Source organism: Chelon labrosus (assembly GCF_963514085.1).
Source record: "Chelon labrosus genome assembly, chromosome: 17".
In the NCBI taxonomy this organism is placed as follows: Eukaryota; Metazoa; Chordata; class Actinopteri; order Mugiliformes; family Mugilidae; genus Chelon; species Chelon labrosus.
Genome location: NC_140350.1, coordinates 22,108,714 through 22,128,891, shown reverse-complemented (window position 1 = coordinate 22,128,891; position 20,178 = coordinate 22,108,714). Strand labels below are relative to the sequence as shown.

Below are 20,178 nucleotides of genomic sequence, written 5' to 3'. Positions count from 1 at the left end.
ATGAAATTAACAACTGCTTTCCAGGAAACTGTCTTGAAGATTGCAGAGAGGAGAAACCAAGGAACAGAATTTCGAAATGATATTTTCTAGGTATTTTCTAAATAAGAAAAAAACGCCTTACGTCTAATATTAAACTGTACAGAGTTCAAAGAGAAGGTGGCGTGCTGTCCAGCCTGTGCCCGTTTGGTGCCCATTAAAATACGCTCCGAGCACGACAGCGGCGGTGGCGGCGGCGGCCCCTGCACGGAGCGGTGTGAGGCGCAGAGCCGGGTGGTCCATGTGAGCTCCCTGTTATCAGAGGCCAGCAAAATGCCATGCTGCCTCTGTAGATGAGCTGATCTCCTCTTCTCGCGCTCACAGGGAAAGGTCAGATAGCTACAGAAGAGATTTTATATTTTAAATAGAATGCTAGGACATGCCAGGGGGCCGAGGCATAAGGTTACAGAGGGATAAAATGAAGAAATGTAGTATTTATAAGAAAAATATCTCATTACAGAGGCCTAACATTTTTATTACGTGCTCCATGGCTGGGGTGGTTAATGTAGATTTATAACAGGGTTATGGAAATGCATGGAATTTCACAATAAAGGAACAAATGCATGTCTGTGATGCCATAAAAATTGCTTTATATTGCAAATAACAGCTACTTCTAACCTCCATAAGAGCTGCATCTTGTTTTTTCTTCCGGAAAGTTCACTTATTTGCAATGGCAACCACTAAGCAGTACGATTTGGACATACAAAAAGCCAGAGCTGGGTGAAGTGGAGTATCGATTGTAAGTTGTGGTGATTAATAAAGGCACTGTCCACCGGAAACACCGCTAGTCCCGTCCCTCTAAACTGCCGCACGATCACAATGGCACTCAGTGACGCCAGCTCGACAACTGAAAAACTGGCTTTTCCGCAGGATGACATCGTCGCAATTCAGACAGCGGCGCAAATCCACAGCCTGACGGTAGTTTTTATTTAGCTTGCCCAAAGATGATGGAAAACAAAAATTGTAAATGCGTTGACGGCCACATCAATCGGACGCCGTTGCGGCGTCAATTCCGTCCACATCGCACCATAAAACGTGACAGCAGCGATTGCAGTGATGCATTTCTAGAATAAAGCATGAAACGTGATTTTTGCAAAAAAAAGAGAAATCTTCCGCATAAACAACAGCATGCCAGGCATAAACCAATCAGTTCGGTGTGTGTATGTAAACCCTGGTGTCACTTTCACACGATTTAATCAAGATAAACGCCACGGACAGCTGTACGTAATATCTCGGCGCTCCGCTGTGAAGCCTTTCTAATTAGAGGTTGCACCTGTTGATAATAGAACCGAGTCCTGCCAGACCATATGTAGCAATCGCTCACATTAATTTATAGATCAAGGCAGGCCTCTTTGTTGGCGTTCATTTCTGATGGCGGTTTAAACGTATCGTCTGGCTTGGGGGTGGCGGCTGACTACATTTCAAACGTTATCCCGCTGCTGCTGCTGCTGCGGGTTTGCTGCAAATGTTCAGTTTGCTTTGGTTACAGACTGAAAAATCAGCTCACAGGATTTTGAGGACCCCTCCGCAATATTCTGTTTATTGAGTCTGAGTGCCCCCCCATCCCCATCTAGGCTGCAGGACACAGAGGAGGAAGATGACCTTCATCGTCCGGGGCGGTCCAGCTCTTAAATGCACACTGAACACTGACCCACTTTTAGACAAGGATGCATCTATACAAACTCATACTCATTTAAAAACATTTAAGATTGTGTCTATTGATTTATTTTTTTAGCTATTTTATGCCCTTTTAAATTGCCCCTTGAGGACAAATACAGGGATTTGAATTGAAAAACACTGGCAGCAGATTAAACCCAAAACAGACATTCAATAAGATTCGTGCTGCCTCATCTGAATGACCTGTGCACTCGGCACTATAATGCTCCACACACAGGAAAATCCAGTCGGAGAACCAGTCGTGATGGTCATCGTGCTTCTTGACCTAAAACGTAAAACTTCGCTTTGGAAGATGTTCAGAAATCTGTATTTTCATCCCACGTCGCTTTTATCCGTCAAGCACCGAGATAATTTCCCTCCAATGCCACGATGCCATGCACCGCAGCTTCAGACGGGTGAAAGTTTGTGAGAAATTTATGTGATTTAATTAGTGGAGATGGAACACTCTGCTCCATTGCGGTCCAATTTCCTCATTTATTCATCATAACCTGTGCATAGAGATGATTTCCTCTCAAAGTCACTGCCACACACGTCATACACCTAAGTTGTGAGTCGCGGGGGGAAAAAGTCACACGTTTATGTCGTTTAATTAGCGGGGATGGAACCGCTTTCTCTGCAGCGGTGACATTTTCTGAGATAACGTGACGAGAGAAAAACATAACGCTGATTTCTAATTTATGACCGAGCAGGAGTACTTACATTGCACCTCCAGGTATTTCTGTGCTTGGAAGTCCTTGACTGCAGGGTGGTCTACAATGCAAACCACGGGTACGCCATCGTCCTCCTTGTTAACGGTGAACGTCAGCTTGCTGGTTACTGTGTACATCTTGTCGTAGGTCAGCTCGATTTTGGGCTTGCCTACGGGAAATAAAACAAGGTTGCTTAAACACAGGGATGCAGGTGCATTTTAGGCTTTTATCAAAAGTCTGTAGAAAGTGCAATTTTGTTCGGTTTTGATTGTCCTTGTTGGTTTGTAAGAAACTTATCTAAACCCCTCAAGGACAAGGCTACGAGCCGAAACGCATCAGTCGAATAAAGTTGTTCCACACTACAAGCTGCTGGAGTCTTGACCTATCTACAATTTCTTTACCTCCTCCATGCACCTTAGTAGTGGATGAAGTTGGGCCAGAAACACTTTTTTTTTTTTTTTTCTACAGCACTTGGGTGAAGTGGAACACAGACTGGAAGGTGTAGTGATTAATAAATACATCAACCAGAAACACCACGGGTCTACTAGAGGTTGAACGGCTTTGGATTTTTTAAAGTCGAGTGGAGTAGTTGCCGCTGACGTCACAAATAAGAACACAACAGAAAGCAATGCTTTGCAACAGTGAAATCTATGTTCTTGACCTGAACACATATCGCAGCGTCTCACACAAAGGGAAGCTATGGAGGGTTTGCTACAAGGTAACTGAAGCTTGAACACGCCAACACCATAAAGACGGTCATTCTGACACTTCTAACTTCCGTCTCTAGCATGGTGCATTCACGACATCAAGGACAAAAAAACATGCTCTACAACCACAGCAACAGTGTCAACTAACAGAACACAACAGAACTGAACATAAACACATGAGCTTATCAATCCTGTAGATATGTTTAGCCTATATAAATCAGCACCGTCAATAGCGTTTAATAGTACTTCACAGCATGTTGTAAGAAAGGATAATGTAGCTAAAGGTTGTAATAACTTTGACACTGAAATTCACCATCAAATTGTTGATGTGCAGCCTCCTTCTCTCTGTTACCACAGGGCGTTTGTTGAAGTCATTAATTGACTGTCATTGAGAGGATTTGGACGGTTCCTCTGCTAGCGTTAGCGGATGCCTTTTCTGTGACATGTCACAGTAGTCTTTACATCTTTAGTGAAGTATTTCCACACCCTTGATGAACCGCCGCTAGGTTGCTGCACCGACCCACTGGACTCCTCACCTGTCTTCTCTGAGGCGTCCAAGTTGTTACCATCACGTGATCGGTGACTAGTTGACACGATGCTTAAAGCGTCATGACGCAGCAGTAAAGTCGACTTGACGGAAGAACCCCTACTGGTCTCATGTGTCCAAACAGCTGTGCCAATCACAATGGCTTGAAAACTGAAAAATTGTCTCTTAAAGTTCATACTTTAGTAGATAAAGAACTAAATTTCTTAGTGAACCTTAGTAAGCTTATTATCTGAACTATTCATCCATCTGTACATCACAACTCAACCAACGCAGGGCCACAGGGAACTTAACCTAGGTCACGGCTGGTTAACCCTAACCCTAACCCACGGCTGGCTGTTACATTCTCAGAAGGCTACAAAAAAACATTACACCTACAGGCAACTTATTTGGAGTATGCGAGAGAAAAACGCAGCACCTGGAGGAAACTGGCATGGCTATCACAGCTATCACCATTTCACCATCAGCCGTCCCGTTGGGGAGTTAAGAGGTTCAAAACTGACATTTGGATTCAACTACATACGCCCGTTTAAACGACTCCTCATAGTTTTGCTGCTTGGCTGGTTTCCTGCTCGAGGGGTTCAATTGATTTGCAGCGCATGTTTGTATGTTGATTTGCACAGCAATCAGAACTCCAGAGGTTTAGGCCGGCATAGCGAAAGAAAATATCAGTACCGCACAGAGAGAGCGTGCTCTTACTCTGAAAGACTTCTGGAAACATTATCACAAGTTAACATTTTGGATTTCACCCTGACCTGTGTCGAGGCTTTATTTTACGCATTCTTAATTTCTGTGGGAGTAACTTTGTGAAGAAGTTTGAGTGGTCAGCCAAACAAGTTTTACTTTACTAAATACCTCGGTTAAAAAGCTTTGTACTCAAGGTTATCAGAAAATTTTTTTTATTAAGGCCAGACAAAGGCAACCATTGTTTGGCTTTTTCTCTTTCTTCCGAAAAGTATGTACAGTGGAGGACACTGTCCTTGAGATTGGTACGATGAGGTGAATAAAGTAAAAAAACGCTTGCTTTTCAGAGGGTACCGCTCCTCTGTGATTCTCTCATTAGGCTTTTTGAAGCCAAATTTATTGCGTGGCCACCTTTTGTAAAGCTTTTCAAACTGTCCCTCTTCTGATTGTTGGCTGCTCTGAAATATCACACAGATAACACGTTCTCAAGTACAATGAACAGGATAACACCGTAAAACAGCTGAGCAAAATAAGATGCAAACGGCGCCGCACGGCACAGAATCAGAAAGTGAGATTGATTCTTTTCAGCCCTTTGTCCCACTTCCTTGCAGTCATTTGCACAAGCGTGATCGTGTCCCATCAATAAAACAAATACCTGAAGGAAGCGGCAAGAGTCTGCAAAACGAAAAACGCTGCTGCAGGAGAAAAGGCAGCGCCGACGTGAACGGTTGCCATCGCCGGTTCATATTTTATTCGTGATGTATGTACACATTCTACCCACTGCTCTGCTGCAGCTCAGCCGATGGAGTGACGCCGGTGACAGCTGTCTTTTTTAGGATGCTGGGAAAGCAAACCTGTGTGATGTGGCTGGTGTAAAGGAACAGGTTGCCATGAATAAATGCCACTGGAGGCTTCAGAAGCACCTGAAACGGGAACCTACAGGGGTTTCCTCAAATCAAAACGTCTTTTAAGATGCATGAAACATCAGTTAGGAGATGTCTTTATTCAAGCGCTGGGTTTCCCAAATCTTTTTTTTCTTAACAGCTTAGCAATTCATCGTGCTATAAAAATACCAGGTGGGTTTGAAAGGGGTACAAGGTGTGTTAGAGTGAGGTATAACTAGCATAAAAGGTTAAATTGTAAAGATGATTAATGAGCTGCCACCTCATTTCCCACGTATCCTCCCTTTCCTACCATCTGTCATTAGCCCCCCGAAGAAAACTCTTGAAAATGAAGCATGCCAACCTCTTCCAGTTGAGTGCTATTAACTGGAAGCGGAGGCTAAATCAAACATAAGGCAAAGCAAACTTCCTGCCACTTGCTTTCTCCTTAACCCGTGTAAATTTATCTCTAAGAAACAGCCGATGACTCACCGTCCACTTGTGCTAGGTGGAGATAAAACAAAAGGAGCCCTGTTGTGCGCCGTATAGTACAACACCTGACTCGGGCCCGTTTCAGAGAAGTCTCACAAGATGGGCGTCAGAGTACTCCGAATGTTCGGCATCTAATATTAATCTGTTCAAGCGGAGGCACTGTAGCTCCTGAGGGCAACACATGATCAAAACACATGTGCCCATTGTATTCGGTCTAAGCCCACACACTGGAGGCTGCGTGCCGGGGTGATGCACATCGCAGCGTCGGGATACGACCAGAATTAACGTTGCACTCCACAGAAGCAAATTACCTCACTTTCTGTCAGTGGATTTTCACATCCCTACTCATCCAGTGTGTGTAACAGGCACACGAAAAGCACGCAGGCTTCATGAACAGTTAATATCCTGGGTCCTTGTCTGCTGAGCTCCCTGTGTTTTAGTTAGATGGGCTTCCTGAGTGGGTTAGAACCAGAAAGCAGCAACACTGCATATACTTGTGTCCTCACAAAAGCGTGAAACTTGGCGACACAGTGACAGCTCGCAGGGTTAGTTGACAAACTATCCTTACAAGATAACTAACCACTACCTCCCTTGGCAAGCTAACCAACAGCACAAAAGAGCGAAGCACAGTAGCTCTCCAATTTAATACTGCGTTCACGCTACCGACTTTCCTGCATGTGATGGTACAAAATGGCGCCTGACACTTGTGTATGACTTGTGTATGTGGCACGCTACAAATCAAAGCCGAGCCGGCCACAACTTCTTTTCAGCGCTCCAGTAAAATTGTGACATGTCGACGAAGTCTCACTAAAAATCTGTGAAATTCTGTTTAGTTTTGACTATTCTCCTTGGTTTAAAAGGTTTAAAACCCCTTAAGAACAATTGCAAAGCAGCATGGTTTAGGTATATAAAAAACCCAGAACTCTGTGAAGTGGACTATACACCGATCAGCCACAACATTAAAACCACTGACAGGAGAAGTAAGTAGGATTGGCCATCTTGTGACGATTCAATGTTCTGCTGGGAAACTTTTGGACCTGGCATTCATTGGTGTGGATGTTACTTAGACATGTAGCACCCACCTAGACCAGATCAGACCCCACCCCACAGTAATGACACTCCTTGATGGCAGCAGCCATCCCCAGCAGGATGCAGCCACACAAAAACACTTGAAAAAAACATGAAGAACAGCACAAGGTGTTGACCTGGCCTCCAAATTCACTAGATCCCAAACTGATCAAGCATCTGTGGGATGATCCACAGAGGCCCCTCCCCTCAAAAAGCCCACCTCCACTAACAACATACTGTTTTGGAGGCACAAGGGAGACCTACACAATACTAGGAAGGAAGGTGGTCATAATGTTATGCATGATAGGTGTAGATAGATTCGATTAGATGCAACCATTGCATATAGTGCAGGTACATACGCGACGAAACGCAGTTTGATATCTAACCAGACGTGCAAATAGCACAAATAGTGCAGAATTAGCACAATAACAGTGAACCTGTGGGTCTGACTTAGCTCAGATCTGAACGCTAAAGTTCAAACAATGTCCTCGTCAACAAGCCATAGCTCCGTGGACTTACGCTGCCTTCGAACTGATAACTCTCTACTACTGAGTTTTTGCTGTTATATAAACCTGGGTGTGACCAGGCCTTACAGCCGGCGGTGAGAGCAGTATCACAGCTAGTTGCGGCTTGACTTTACAGCAGTCACATAAATTAGACGAGCCGCCCGCAATTTATCACCGGGGCCCCGCATAATATAAAACATTGATTTATACTTTTAACACGGTGCATATTAATCACGCTGGTGCCCGGTCCTCGTTCATGTAAAATTAGCAAGCAGGTGAGGAATTATGCAGGCAGAGCTGGAAAAGCCCTTGGAAGGTAAAGTGAGCCTTGATGATGAATTAGCGATCGCTCTCAGTTTGGAAAAACGTCGCGTTCAAAACATTCCCGGAGACTCGCGCTTTGGAGTCGAGCCAGCGGAGATGAATGCCACTGAAAGGCAGCGGAAGGTCAAACGGAAGATGAAGTGGCGTTTCGAGCACTTTGCAGATATTCAGAACGAGTTGGTCCTCTTTCCAGCTCTCGTGTTTCACATCTCCAAGCATTACCGTCTAACGAGGGCCTCGTGGGAACCCGAGAGAGAGCAATGTGGAGTCGTATTAAATACATAAGTCTCGGCAATTTCATCACTTACTTTGCCCAAAAATATTCTTTTATCCATTTGTCCAGTCTTCCTGCGGGGGGCAAAGCGGGGTAATTGAAATCACCCCGTGGCTGTCTCTTAGCACTTGAGGCTAACGGCTGCTCTGGTCCCTGTCAGTCAATGAAGCGCCCTGACGATTGTTTCTTTTATTCTTCTTTTCTATCCACCTTTTCCACCAAGAATGGAAAAAAAAATGACCTGCGCCGCGAGACCTCTCTCCCTTATGACTTTTACTGTAATATCAGCCCGAGAACCGGAGGTATCCGTGTCGGGGCATATGTTAATAAATCACTAAACAAGCAGGAGGGAAGAGAAAAGAGATAATAGCGAGATAATGGCTCTGCTCGTATTAGGAGAGATGGCTGGATTTATATTGGCAAGCATGACAATTGCAACCTTTAAATGATATTTAAGAGAGCCCGATTATCCCTTAAGGTAATTAAGTTAAATTCTGGGGACGTTTAATTAGGAATAAGTCTGCCAGGCAAGGAGCTACAGCTGAAGGCAATTTATGTAATTCCGCCCTACTGCCAGATCTCTGGCACGCCGAGTCATTTCTTTTTCTTCCCATCTTTCATTTTTTTTTTTTTTGCTCTCTTTTGTCATTTCCAGCGTCAGCAGAGCAACGCCGGGATTTATTTTCACGGCGCTGCTGCGGAAGACATTTCCTTAAGAGATGGCGTCGACGCGGCAGCTAACAAGAGCCAACAAATCAGGTGCTACGCTATTGGAATGATATTCCAGTCGTGTTGCACTTGTGAGGTTAAAGAATAAAAGTTGTTTGCCTGTTTCAGCCGCTAGCACCTTCCTAACCCGTGGCCGAAAACGGATAAAAGCAAACGGCACGCTCCAAATGCACTGTTGTGACAAGTGAGCCATTAAGTACCTCTGGGTTTTTGTTTTATTGCAAAAAATTCCATCTACCCGTTGGAGAACTTGAGGGAGCGCTGACCCTTCTCTGTAAACGCCAATCCATTCCCAACAAGAGCGAGGAAAACAACAAGGGTGTGGGTTTGAAGGGCATTTTAAATTTTTTTAAAAAACGCTTTCCGCCGCTCGGTTTTAAGAGGTTGTGAATAACCAGTAAAGGCGGAGAAATATTACTAAAAGCAGACAATGACGCAGCACAATGTCTAAAAAAAATAAATGGGAATGGGCTTTGTACGGATAAACTGGCGAGAGACACTGGAAACCCTGAAAAGTGCATCAGTATTTCAAAGTGACAAACGGCTCCAGTGCTCACTGATTTCACTTAGCCCGTTTACAAAAGCGAGAGCGCAGCTACAAAAACACCATTAGTCACTGTGTTTACATACACTTAAGTAACCGTATTACTGTCAGCTTTCTGTATAAGTACGTTTCTTGAACGTCATTCAGTAATGAGCGTAAAAAGGTAAGGAGAGCCCACGGCTCGATTTCTGCAGCAGCTTTTTGGGCTATTAATATTAATACCTTCTTATATAAAACATGAACAGATTTTTTGGAAGCATTGGCTGCGACGTCCTGCGAATGTACCCACTGGTTAGCAGGAAGTCGACTGATCATCAGAAGTCACTGTCTGTGATGTTAACATCCAATCCCTGACCTTGGTACATTGGAAACATTATCAGATTTAAGGTGACCATTGAGGGTTTTTTTTGCGCTGCGGTTTAGAGGTGAAGCTGCTCCGGGCCTTCTGATTAGGACCTTTGTTTCAAAGTCTTTATGAAGCTTACTGTCTGGGCTGCGAGGTGGAGCTGCCTGGCAGGAGGCCTGTTCACCCCCTGAGCTCTGCACAGACTTCTAAAGCTCAGCTACCTTTGATGAAGGCATGCGAGTTGTCAGGGTGCCAACAGGCTCTGGCCACCGCCACTGCACATCCATACTGCTTTATTGGAAGCTCAATTTAAAGAGAAACAACGGCGATGCAAAAAAAAAACCAAAAAAAAACGTGTACAACCTGCAAACGCAGGAGGAAAGAAAGTGGCTGTAAAAATATTCATTTCGTATTTATGGCATGGGGGCTTAAAATGTGCATGTGGGTGTGAAAAAGTTAGCAACACTTCACAGGTGCCAGCCTACAGGAACTTATATACATACGCATTTTAAACAATGCGGAGCAACACTATTGAGGAGGCACGTTACATTACAAAAATAGATGCCTAGCAAGGGCCTCGGGCTCCAGAGTCTCCTAATAGCCAGCTAGAGAATCACCACACACACTTTGACTTGTATTTATCCAACCAGTTCTTCTTCATTTCTTAAAATTTACTTTTTGTCTTGAGGTAAAGCCACAGGTCCTCTTGGCCTGAACAATGTTACTGGAAGCTACTTTATACAATAGCCATAGCTTGTTCACTGTTATTGTGCTAATTCTGCATTATTTTTTGCTATTTGCACTTCTGGTTTGATTTCAAACTATATGCAGTGAGTAAGGTTGCATCCAATCAAATCTAATCTACACCGATCATGCATAATATTATGACCACCTTCCTTCCTAATATTGTGTCGGTCTCCCTTGTGCCTCCAAAACAGTTGTGACTCATCAGAGAATGGACATGGGCCTTCTGAGGGTGTCCTGTGGTGTCTGGCAACACAACGTTGTTAGTGGGGGAAGATCCCACAGATACTTGATCAGTTTGGGATCTAGTGAATTTGGAGGCCAGGTCAACACCTTGTGCTGTTCTTCATGTCTTTTTTTTAGTTGTTCCTAAACCGGGGATGGCTGCTGTACATCAAGGAGTGTCATTGCTATGGGGTGGGGGTGCCTGGTCTGGTCTGGTCTAGGTGGGCGCTACTTATTTAAGTAACATCCACACGAATAAATGCCAGGTCCAAAAGTTTCCCAGCAGAGCACTGAATCGTCACAAGATGGTCAATGTTATTCATTTCTCCTGTCAGTGGCTTTAATGTTGTGGCTGATCGATGTACTTCCCATTGAGTGAAATTTTATTCCTCAAAAAGCAGATTCCTTTTGGAAATGCAAAGATAAGAAAGACATGCAGGCAGGAAACTAATCTGCATTGTATTTAAAGACACCTTCAGCTAAATTCAATTGAATTAATGTCAACATAAAGCCAAAAGATGTAGGGTATAGTCTCCACTGCTCCATTTCAGTTTCTGATTTTCTCTCAAAGGGGAAACACACGTGTCGAGTGATTCTCAGCGCAGACGTGCATTGTGTGTCAAACAAAGCAAAACACAAAAAGCAATTTAGGCAACTTAATTTCACTTGTACTTGTGACAGGTGAATAGCTTTCTGGACTCATTATGACTCCTAAAGTTGAACTGAAGTGAGTGTGTATGGGCAGTGTCAGCGGTTTTCAAAGCATGTACTGTTTTCCTCTTTTACACAGAAGCTTTCATGTGCACGAAGAGTGTTACGTCTCTTTTTCAAAGCTCCTTTTAGAGGCGGCAGAAAGTTCACTGCACACAGTGTGTAATCATGTGTGTGTGTACACGTGTTCGTGACAAGAGCTTTCGCTTTGAATGAGCGGGAGTATCTACTGTACTGTGTTGCAACGTCCTGGTGTGTGATTTTCTCTTGGTGCGTGCAGACCTCCTACCTGGAAACTCTTTATCTCCCTTCATCCATTTGATGGTAGCGGGAGGCTTGCTGCTCATGGCGGTGCAGGTCATCTCTGTCATGTTGCCCTCGCTCAGGACCCCATCGGGACCGTCGATGATAGGGTTGCCTGGAGGAACTATGGCAGGAAACACGCAAACAAAACTCTGTAAACGCTGGGGAAATAGAGCACCTTTAGAGCTGCATGCTGAGAAGACAATGAAGATGACGTTAGAAGAAAGAGTCTTGGTCAGGTGACAGAAAGAATGCCTCCTTCAGATGTCTGTGAACGTTCTCAGTCATCCAGGTCATGGTATATCCAAAAAGCGTTAACTGGACTTGTAGAGTTTTTTGAGAAGACGTTTCACCACTCATCCGAGTAAAATCCGTTTAAAAAGGAGACTCTGTGGGTAACCCGTCAGTAACTTGCTTGACTGTTTGTCCCTGTCCCCTTGCCCAAGAAGGCAGGGACAAACAGTCCCCCCTCAACGACAGGTAAGTATCTAACCGTTAATGGACATTAGCTGCACCAGTTTCTGGTTGTTTACAGAAACAAGTCAAGCAAGTTTCTAATGGGTATCCCCCAGAGTTTCCTATTTAAACCTCAAACTTCCCACCAGTCCCCTAGAACTGAAGAAGCTACTTAGATGATGTGGTGAAACGTCTTCTCAAAAAACTCTACAAATCCAGTTGCCTTTTTTTTAAACGCTAGCCTCCTTCATATGCTAATTGAAATCATCCTCATCAGGGGACTACGTTGCATCTTGTTTAAATTACTTACATACTGCAGTTACTTATTGAATATATTTGAATATATTTACCACTGTGCATGATTATATAGTACTGCGGCAACGCACATAGTTAAATAAATAGATGGTTTACATTCAGGATAAGCACAGCTGTTGTCTTCCTTCAAGCGTGGCAAAAGTCTTCATGAATATGTGACGAAGATATTAAAACACAGTCGCTGCTCTTTAACCAAGTTGTTGGTTTTTGATGACAGCTGACCTTCTTCAGGATGTCAACTGGGGGGGGGGAGGGGAGTGCTAATATGAGATGACATGCTGAGTTTTGCGCCGTTGATTTTCGAACAATGTAACCTGATTAGTACTTAAAGAAGGCAATGGAGGACGTCATCTGGGCTTCAGCTCTCTCGCCTACGTTTGTGAAGATTCTGAGACTTCTACTAAACTCTCATGTAGAAGTGAAGAAGCCACCTGGTTGTGGAGTGAAATGTCTTCAAGAAACCTGAAGAGTTGTTGCCTTGTTTTAAATCTCTGACACAGGACTAACTGTTCATTCTGACAGACATTTTTGATTTAGTCTTTAGTCACATTTTAGTAATTTTTATCTTTCATAGATTTCAGGCCATTGCATTTTTACCAACTTTTAATTATCACATTTTGTCAAACTGCAACTAACAACATTCATTTTGGCGGCTATTTTATGTCGTCTTTAGACAAACTAGTTATCAGAACGTTTCTCACTTTAGACCAATTTAATGAAGCTTATATGTCGAGTAGAAATTTGAAACCAGGTTGCACGCTGTAACAACACCGCACTCTTAAGGCTCTACTTCCTGCTTCACTTTCAACAATGGCGACTGAAACTTCAAAAATTGCGGAGATGGACAAGCAGCCGGAAACACTAAAGCAGAAACACGCTACTCCCAATCACAAATTATGCATTTTCAATGTCCATATTCAAATAACATCTCATCATATCAAATAACATTTCAGTCCCGTCTCGTCTTGTTAACATTTCATCATAGTTTTTATCATCAGATATTAGTTTTAGCTCGTCAAGGTCTCGTCTTAGTCACAAAAAATGGTCGGCGATGAATATTTTTCACCATCGTCTTTTTTTAAAAGAAATGAACACTGATGAGTAAAGCATGCATACGTCAATATTAAGGCTGTCCTCTAAGCGTCAGTCACAATTTTATAAAAGCTTTTTTTAATGAACCATTAATGCTTCTTACTTAAAACAAAAAATAACAGTAAAATTCTTTAAATTCTTCACATTTTACACAAATACCCCTTTACCCTATTAATGAATAAAATGGACATGCTTCCTGAAAAGATTAAGTTAAAGCGTGAATCATGGCCTGTTTAGTCCTCCATATGTGGTTACTGCATATTAGTCATTGTTGCTCAACCTGTGACTATATGTTGTCTTACACAGTCTAAATGTTGATCATTAGGCTTTACCTGCCACAGTATCAATCTAACAGCGAGTGATGTGTGTGTTTTTGTTGTCGTACTTAACACAGTGATGTCAGCGTAGGCTTCCTGCGGGGGGTCTGTGTACAGCTGGCAAACATATCGACCCTCGTCTGACAGCGAGACATTAGACAGCGACACCCGCAGCTCGTTGTCTGAGAAGTTCACCAGCTGAAAGCGAGCGTCTTTCAGAGCTGAAGGGGAAAAACACACAAAATACAACATTTATTCACACATACCCCGTATGCAGCAGCAGTAAATGATAAATGTCACATTTAATAGTGACTGCAACGTCGAATATATCTTAACACAACAGGCAAATAAATGAATAATAACATCACTAAGTATTTTGACTATGACACATTTCCAAGCATCAAATGAACCCTCCTTCAGATTTAGTGGGACAAACATCGAACTTCAGCACATTCTGCCCGTTTCATTTTCAGTCCACAGGGAGGCTGTGATTATTGCTGAGACGAAAATCAAACGTTTTTCAAGAAATACGCCGATTTGACAGTTGTTTATCTGGCTCTGACACGAAGATCTTGTGGTGTCACATTCTCACTCCCGCATGCTGAACATGATAAGACCAGCTGTGGTCAAAACTGAGAGAAATGATGGAGGGAAATACCAAAATAAAATGGAAACTGTTTTAAACCATTACATTTCCCTTAAGGTTGGATCCATAATGAAACATTTACTGAAGTCAAGGACTACAATAAATCGATTCCTCGTCTCTGTGTTTTTTTAATTAACAATTGGGTTGTGAAATGCCAAAAAAATAAAAAAACAAGCAAAATTTTGTGCGTCATCAGTTTGCATTTGTCTAAGCAGTGCTTAAAATCTAAGATATTCTTTGTACTGTCACATAAGGGCAGTGACTCACCAAGGACTGACTCACTGCACAATTGTTTTTAGTTCTTCCTAGATGCCAATAGCCTGGAATAGCATTTGGATTTCACTATGGGGCGTGTTTAAACCAATACAGTGGGAAAAAAAATAGTCCTACAAACAATCTGACCCATTTTGTTGTAGACTGTCTGTCCATCGCAGCGTAAAGCCTGCCCAATCAATCTGGGTGGCCTGACGGATTGAAAATATGATCTACAATTATCCTGTGAAGGTCTGGGGCCTATCCCAGCTGTCATCGGGCGAGAGGCGGGGTACACCCTGGACAGGTCTCCAGTCTATCCCACGGCTAACACATAGAGACAGACAACCATTTGATCTATGTTTATTACATTCCAAATCATTTGTATATATATTTCTATTTATTGCCTCATAAACACCGATCACTTCAACTCCACTACAATTATTCTACTTCTCAAACCTGTAGAAAACTATGTCATGCTTGAGTGTATTTAATGAAACACAATAACATTACGCTGTAATAAATGGTTTAGTAATGTATAAACGCAAGCCATCTAACTAGCAAATCATTTTCGCTACCGATACTTTAAAAGAAAAATGCTAATACAAGAAAAATGACAAGGGTTTGTTGTCGCGTGTCTGCAGCTTTGGGTTAATCCATAGACTGTATAAAGATAAATGATGGAACAGCTCTTCAAATGTGAGGCTAAAGCAAGTAGAGCTCCCCCTGGTGGCTGGCTGGATGGTTTAATGTTCAAGTGTCAGTCTTTTGGATACGTTTTGTTTTAGTTAGTTATTTGACGCCATAGAAACAGGATGTGACATAATGGCGAATACCAGTTGCCATGCCAAACTAAAATGCGAGTGAGTCTGGTGGAAGTGTGGGTGGGGCAATGACATCACAGCTCCGCATGGTTCCATTCTCGGACAGTACAACGCATATGTTGGCTCCAAATATACAAGATGGCGCCGCCTGTATGGCCAGGAAAATAGTTTGGCCAATGCCAGGAAGTGGGGACGCATTGTCCATATTTATATACAGTCTATGGGTTTATCTGTGTTGGCATGATTGTGTAAAAAATAAAAATAAGAGGCCTGCCATTTTAGCTTTCACAAGTTGATGCATGCTTCAAATAACTTAGAAAAAAAGCCTCCTCAAACTAATTAGCACTGGGCCCAATTCACACTTTGATACTTCCAGTCTGTATAACCAAAAAAAAGGAGGTTTGCTACAGACATATGCTAACGCATGCTAACAACATTGTTTTTATTAACTGGGAGCCTCATCCTTGGGCGTCCTTTGGTTGGCCTATGCAGGACTTGAGGGGAAATCTATAAATCCTGTCTCTTCCTCGTCTGTAATCACTTTCATCTTGCCTAACCTTGTTTGCCCGCCTACCTAAGCACGCTCTATCGGCTGTAATGTAGAATGACAACATGTGGTTAAGATGAAAGCCTACCCATCTCCATCGCCCTTCGATGCGCTGATAAATTCTACTTTGACTGACAGCGACTCCGGGCTCTTTGCACTCTGCACTCCCTCAGATCTGTGTACTCATCTTCTAGCTTCACTTTTCTCCCCCTAAAAGCTCCGAGCATTAAACATGGAGACTTCTGACATGGTACACCTCAAACACAGACATAAATAAATGGAACAACCTCACCACTGGCTTGCATAATGATTTCACAAGGAATTCACAGAAGATGAACAGAGGGAAGGTGACGTCGCTGATCATCTATTTTCACTTAATGTAAAGAGGTAGACATGGTGTGAGTGACTGACTCAGGACACCAGCGAGAAACAAGATTACTAATTACTAATACTGATTTTGCATATCGTTAATCAAGACCATCAGATCATAAAATGTAGCGTCTAATCCAACAATTAGATGCAACATGCATCTGTGTTCCTACAACAGAAGACCAAAAGACTTTGGTCCTGATGCTGGGTGCTCTCTACAAGGGATAAAGTGCTGCTGCTACCTCACCTACTTCTCCATGTCTTTGATTATGCTATCAGAAATGCCAGCTCACATTACAGGAAACAGTGAAATAAGAAGCAGTAATCCGAAAAACATGAAAACGTAGAACACAAGAGTGAAGATATTTCCTCTTTTGTCTGAGCAAAATGTAACTCTTATTGTGGCGGATGAATAATATGCCTTCTAATTAGTGTAGCTTATTCAAAAGACTTGTTAGCCCTCATTACAATGAGAGGTCAGCCTCTAATCCTAATGATTTAATTGAATTAAAGTCTCCCAGATTCACGCAGAGCGATGCCTTGGTATACAGATGCACTGAAGAAGAGGTATAACTTCTCTTTAGGGAGACATCTTCTTGTTTTTCTTTACTACTTTTAGTAAGGACATATCAGAAGATAGAAATGGTTTTCAAGTTTTCAAGAAAATGCAGGCTGTGGTGGTAAAAATCTAATCTTCAGTGTGAAAGATGTTCAATATTAGACTGAATTCTGGACTGTGCTGTACTGTTAATTCATGAAATGCAGTCATTAGAAATCTGGATATCACCAAAAGCAAACTGGAGAAGCCCTGAACAGTGATTATGAAGACGACATAAAAGACGGTATCATCTGCATAAAACCAAACATTGTACTAGTTGTAAAATAAAAAGTATAAGTATCAGTTTAAAATGTTCATCTGTATTTAAGGACAACCGGGGTTCCTTGTCATGTTTTCTATATCTTTTCTCTAGATCTCGGGTAAATTTGAGAACTGATGACTCCCGAGCGAAAACCCAATGAATCACCTTGGCTTTTAAGATGAGATGGAATGTAATCGTAAAATTTAACTGATGAAATGGCAAATGGTCTGCACTTATACAGCACTTTTCTACATTAGAGGCACTCTATTGGATCCCCAATCCAGCGATTAGCAGACAACCGTCTCGGCCCTCCGATCCCCAGCCAGATTCTGTATTACCCTCTATACTGAATCATTTTTCTGTCTCAAATATGTTGCAGGAATACTCTGCTCTTGATGTCAGCACTTTAGCTCTCAGAAGTAAATAATTTTGTTTGTGGATATATCTTCAGCCAGCAACATGCGACCCTTTAGTAAATATCATTTTAGCTGCAACGCCGCTTCAGCTTGTTGCTTGCTAGGGGGAGCAGTCAGCTGAAGAGAGATTCCAGGTAATGTAAGTTTATGCTACATTCAAGTCAAAAGCTCCCTAAATACCACCAAAAATTATAACGAGGGATACGAAACCCAAGCTGGCAGGAGGTTGGGGTGGAAGGATGGGTAAACAAAACATTGGATATCAGCTTTTCTCAACTACAGATGTGTTGATCTTACCCACAGGTATTAATGTAGATTTATGTGAATATATGACATGGATATATATATATATGACAATAAAAAAGTTCTTGAACTATTAAATGAGAGAAGACAGCTGCCACTGGACACAATAACCGACTTAATAAGAGATGATGGAGTGATTGAGCTGCCCTGCAGCCAGAAAGCAAATACACAAATACGGCCAAATCTGCTGTAATGTTACAGAAATGACATGGATGGAACAGTGGAGTGGTGGTTAGCACAGATGCCTCACAGCAACAAGGTTCTGGGTTCGAATCCGGGCCGCCTGGGGCCTTTCTGTGTGTAGTTTGCATGTTTTCCCTGTGTCTGTGTGGGTTCTCTCCAGGTACTCCAGCTTCCTCCCACCGTCCAAAGACTTGCTGGTTAGGTTCGTTGGCGATTCTAAATTGGCCGTAGGTGTGAGTGTGAATGGTTGTCTGTCTCTCTGCGTTAGCCCTGTGATAGACTGGAGACCTTCTTAAATGAAGTGAAAAACTTAAACTTGTATCTTTAGTTTACCTATTTCTTGTCATTTCGTTTACTCCATTCCAAGATTCAATAGCCAAGGCAATTTTATGATAAACAATCTCAACACATCTGAACCACTGATTGAAACACTCAACAGCTTTAACGCGTCATTGTCTTTCTTTCCATTTCACTTATTCAATGAGAAAATTGAGCTCTAGCTTTTATTTTAGATTTTAAATTCTGGGCTGGAATGGCATCAGTGGCTTTCTCTCCACTGTGTGTGTGTCCGTCCTGCAAAGTTTAGTTGAATGCACAGATTGGACTGGGTGACTAGGATCACGTGAGATGATTTACAATGGATGCAATTGCTCTGTGAGTTTCCAGGTGTGATAAATCAATATTGGGAAGGCTTCAAAAGCTGTGACTGTCAAAATGAAACGACCCTCTATTATTTACTGGCTATATGTCCAGTTAGGGCTAGGTCAGGTTAGGCGGGTCCGCCTATTAGTGACATGAAAGACTGTGGAGAAAAACCTAGAGCTGTGTTTGCCTCCCTTTATAGTGTAAAGGTTCAAGACCGAGTGATTTGGGAGATACCGTCTCAGTTTGGCTCACTCAGACTGTTCCCTTTGCCTACCCATAAATCCACGTTGCACTAGGTTACGACGCTCACCGCACTGGCACTCACAACTTTGCTCTGCCGCTCCATTTACCAGTTTGCCTTCATTTGAAGTGGAGTGTGGATCACAGTCGCACTGCTATAAACTTAAATGTTCACAGAATAGGGTTCAGTAAAGCTGGCGTACTGTCAATCAACCCTCCCAGTGACACTGCACTCAATAACTTGAGGAAGAGGAAAAGGAAAAGTCATCCACCGCTCAGAGTCTCCTCGGCCGTGCTTCAGGACGTCTCTACTGTACTCTCTTATCACCGCTTTTAAATTATCACGATCGCCGTCAGCTTTAAAATCCAACGCATCAGATCATTTACAGTCTTTCAAAGTTTAGACAGACGCCTCCTCTTATCCAAAGACTATCAATTACCTTTGTCAGGCATCTGTGATGTCCTTCTCACGCTGTGACATGTGACGGAACAAGAGAAAAAGAACAGGGCAAAAAAAAGCGTGAAGCTAAAGGTCACCTTCTTTTCTGTCCAGTACACAAAGACAAACAGAATATGTATTCTAGTGTGCTGTGATGTAACAATAAAGAAACTGTCCACTGTGTTTCTAGGCCTGCATTTTCTTTGCCTGCAATGTACCACTGCGTTCAGCCCCGCTGTGTTAACCAGGTTGTTCTCCATCATCTGTCCTTGTATCTCTTTGAGCCTGCAGTATTGTTGTCCCAAAGCTTGAGCACGGGGGAGCTGTGTCCTTGCCTCGGAGCTGCAGAGTTTCTTTTTCAACATGTATTTCAATTTTTTATTTTTTATTTTTTTTTATTTATTCAGCTCACGCTTGTACCACAATGCCTTATTTAGAAGTGACACATAAGAGGATTATGAGATCTCTGAGGAATACTTTTATGAAATGGATTACATCTTATTGGAATGGGTTTCTCAAATTGTTGACACACCAAATATTTAATTCAGACATTAATAGATTTTCCACAGCACAAAACGACAAAAGCAGTTGTTGTTTTTCAGGATTTATGCTAAGACAGTTTGACAAGATTTGGCAATTAGCAACATTTTATTGGTTCCTGGTGTAGTAATGAATCCAGGAGTGTGTCCAGGAGTCATTCAGCTTCTGTAACTGTTTGTTCTGTGGAGGGTCTGGAGGCGGGGCTGTAACCTATCCCAGCTTTCATTGGGGCGAGAGGCGGGGTACACCC

General features: G+C 42.6%; 1 protein-coding gene across 3 annotated transcripts in view; it reads right to left on the bottom strand.

Moving 5' to 3' along the window:
• Window positions 1–20,178, bottom strand: part of cadm1a (cell adhesion molecule 1a) — a 390,389-nt gene that overhangs the window by 66,056 nt on the left and 304,155 nt on the right. For all 3 annotated transcript variants that reach the window (XM_084565221.1, XM_084565223.1, XM_084565222.1), the window contains 3 exons: window positions 13,733–13,885; window positions 11,471–11,608; window positions 2,413–2,571 (listed from right to left, as the gene is read on the bottom strand). In XM_084565221.1, coding sequence (XP_084421347.1) covers window positions 2,413–2,571; window positions 11,471–11,608; window positions 13,733–13,885 — 450 coding nt within the window. The remainder of the gene's footprint in view (window positions 1–2,412; window positions 2,572–11,470; window positions 11,609–13,732; window positions 13,886–20,178) is intronic.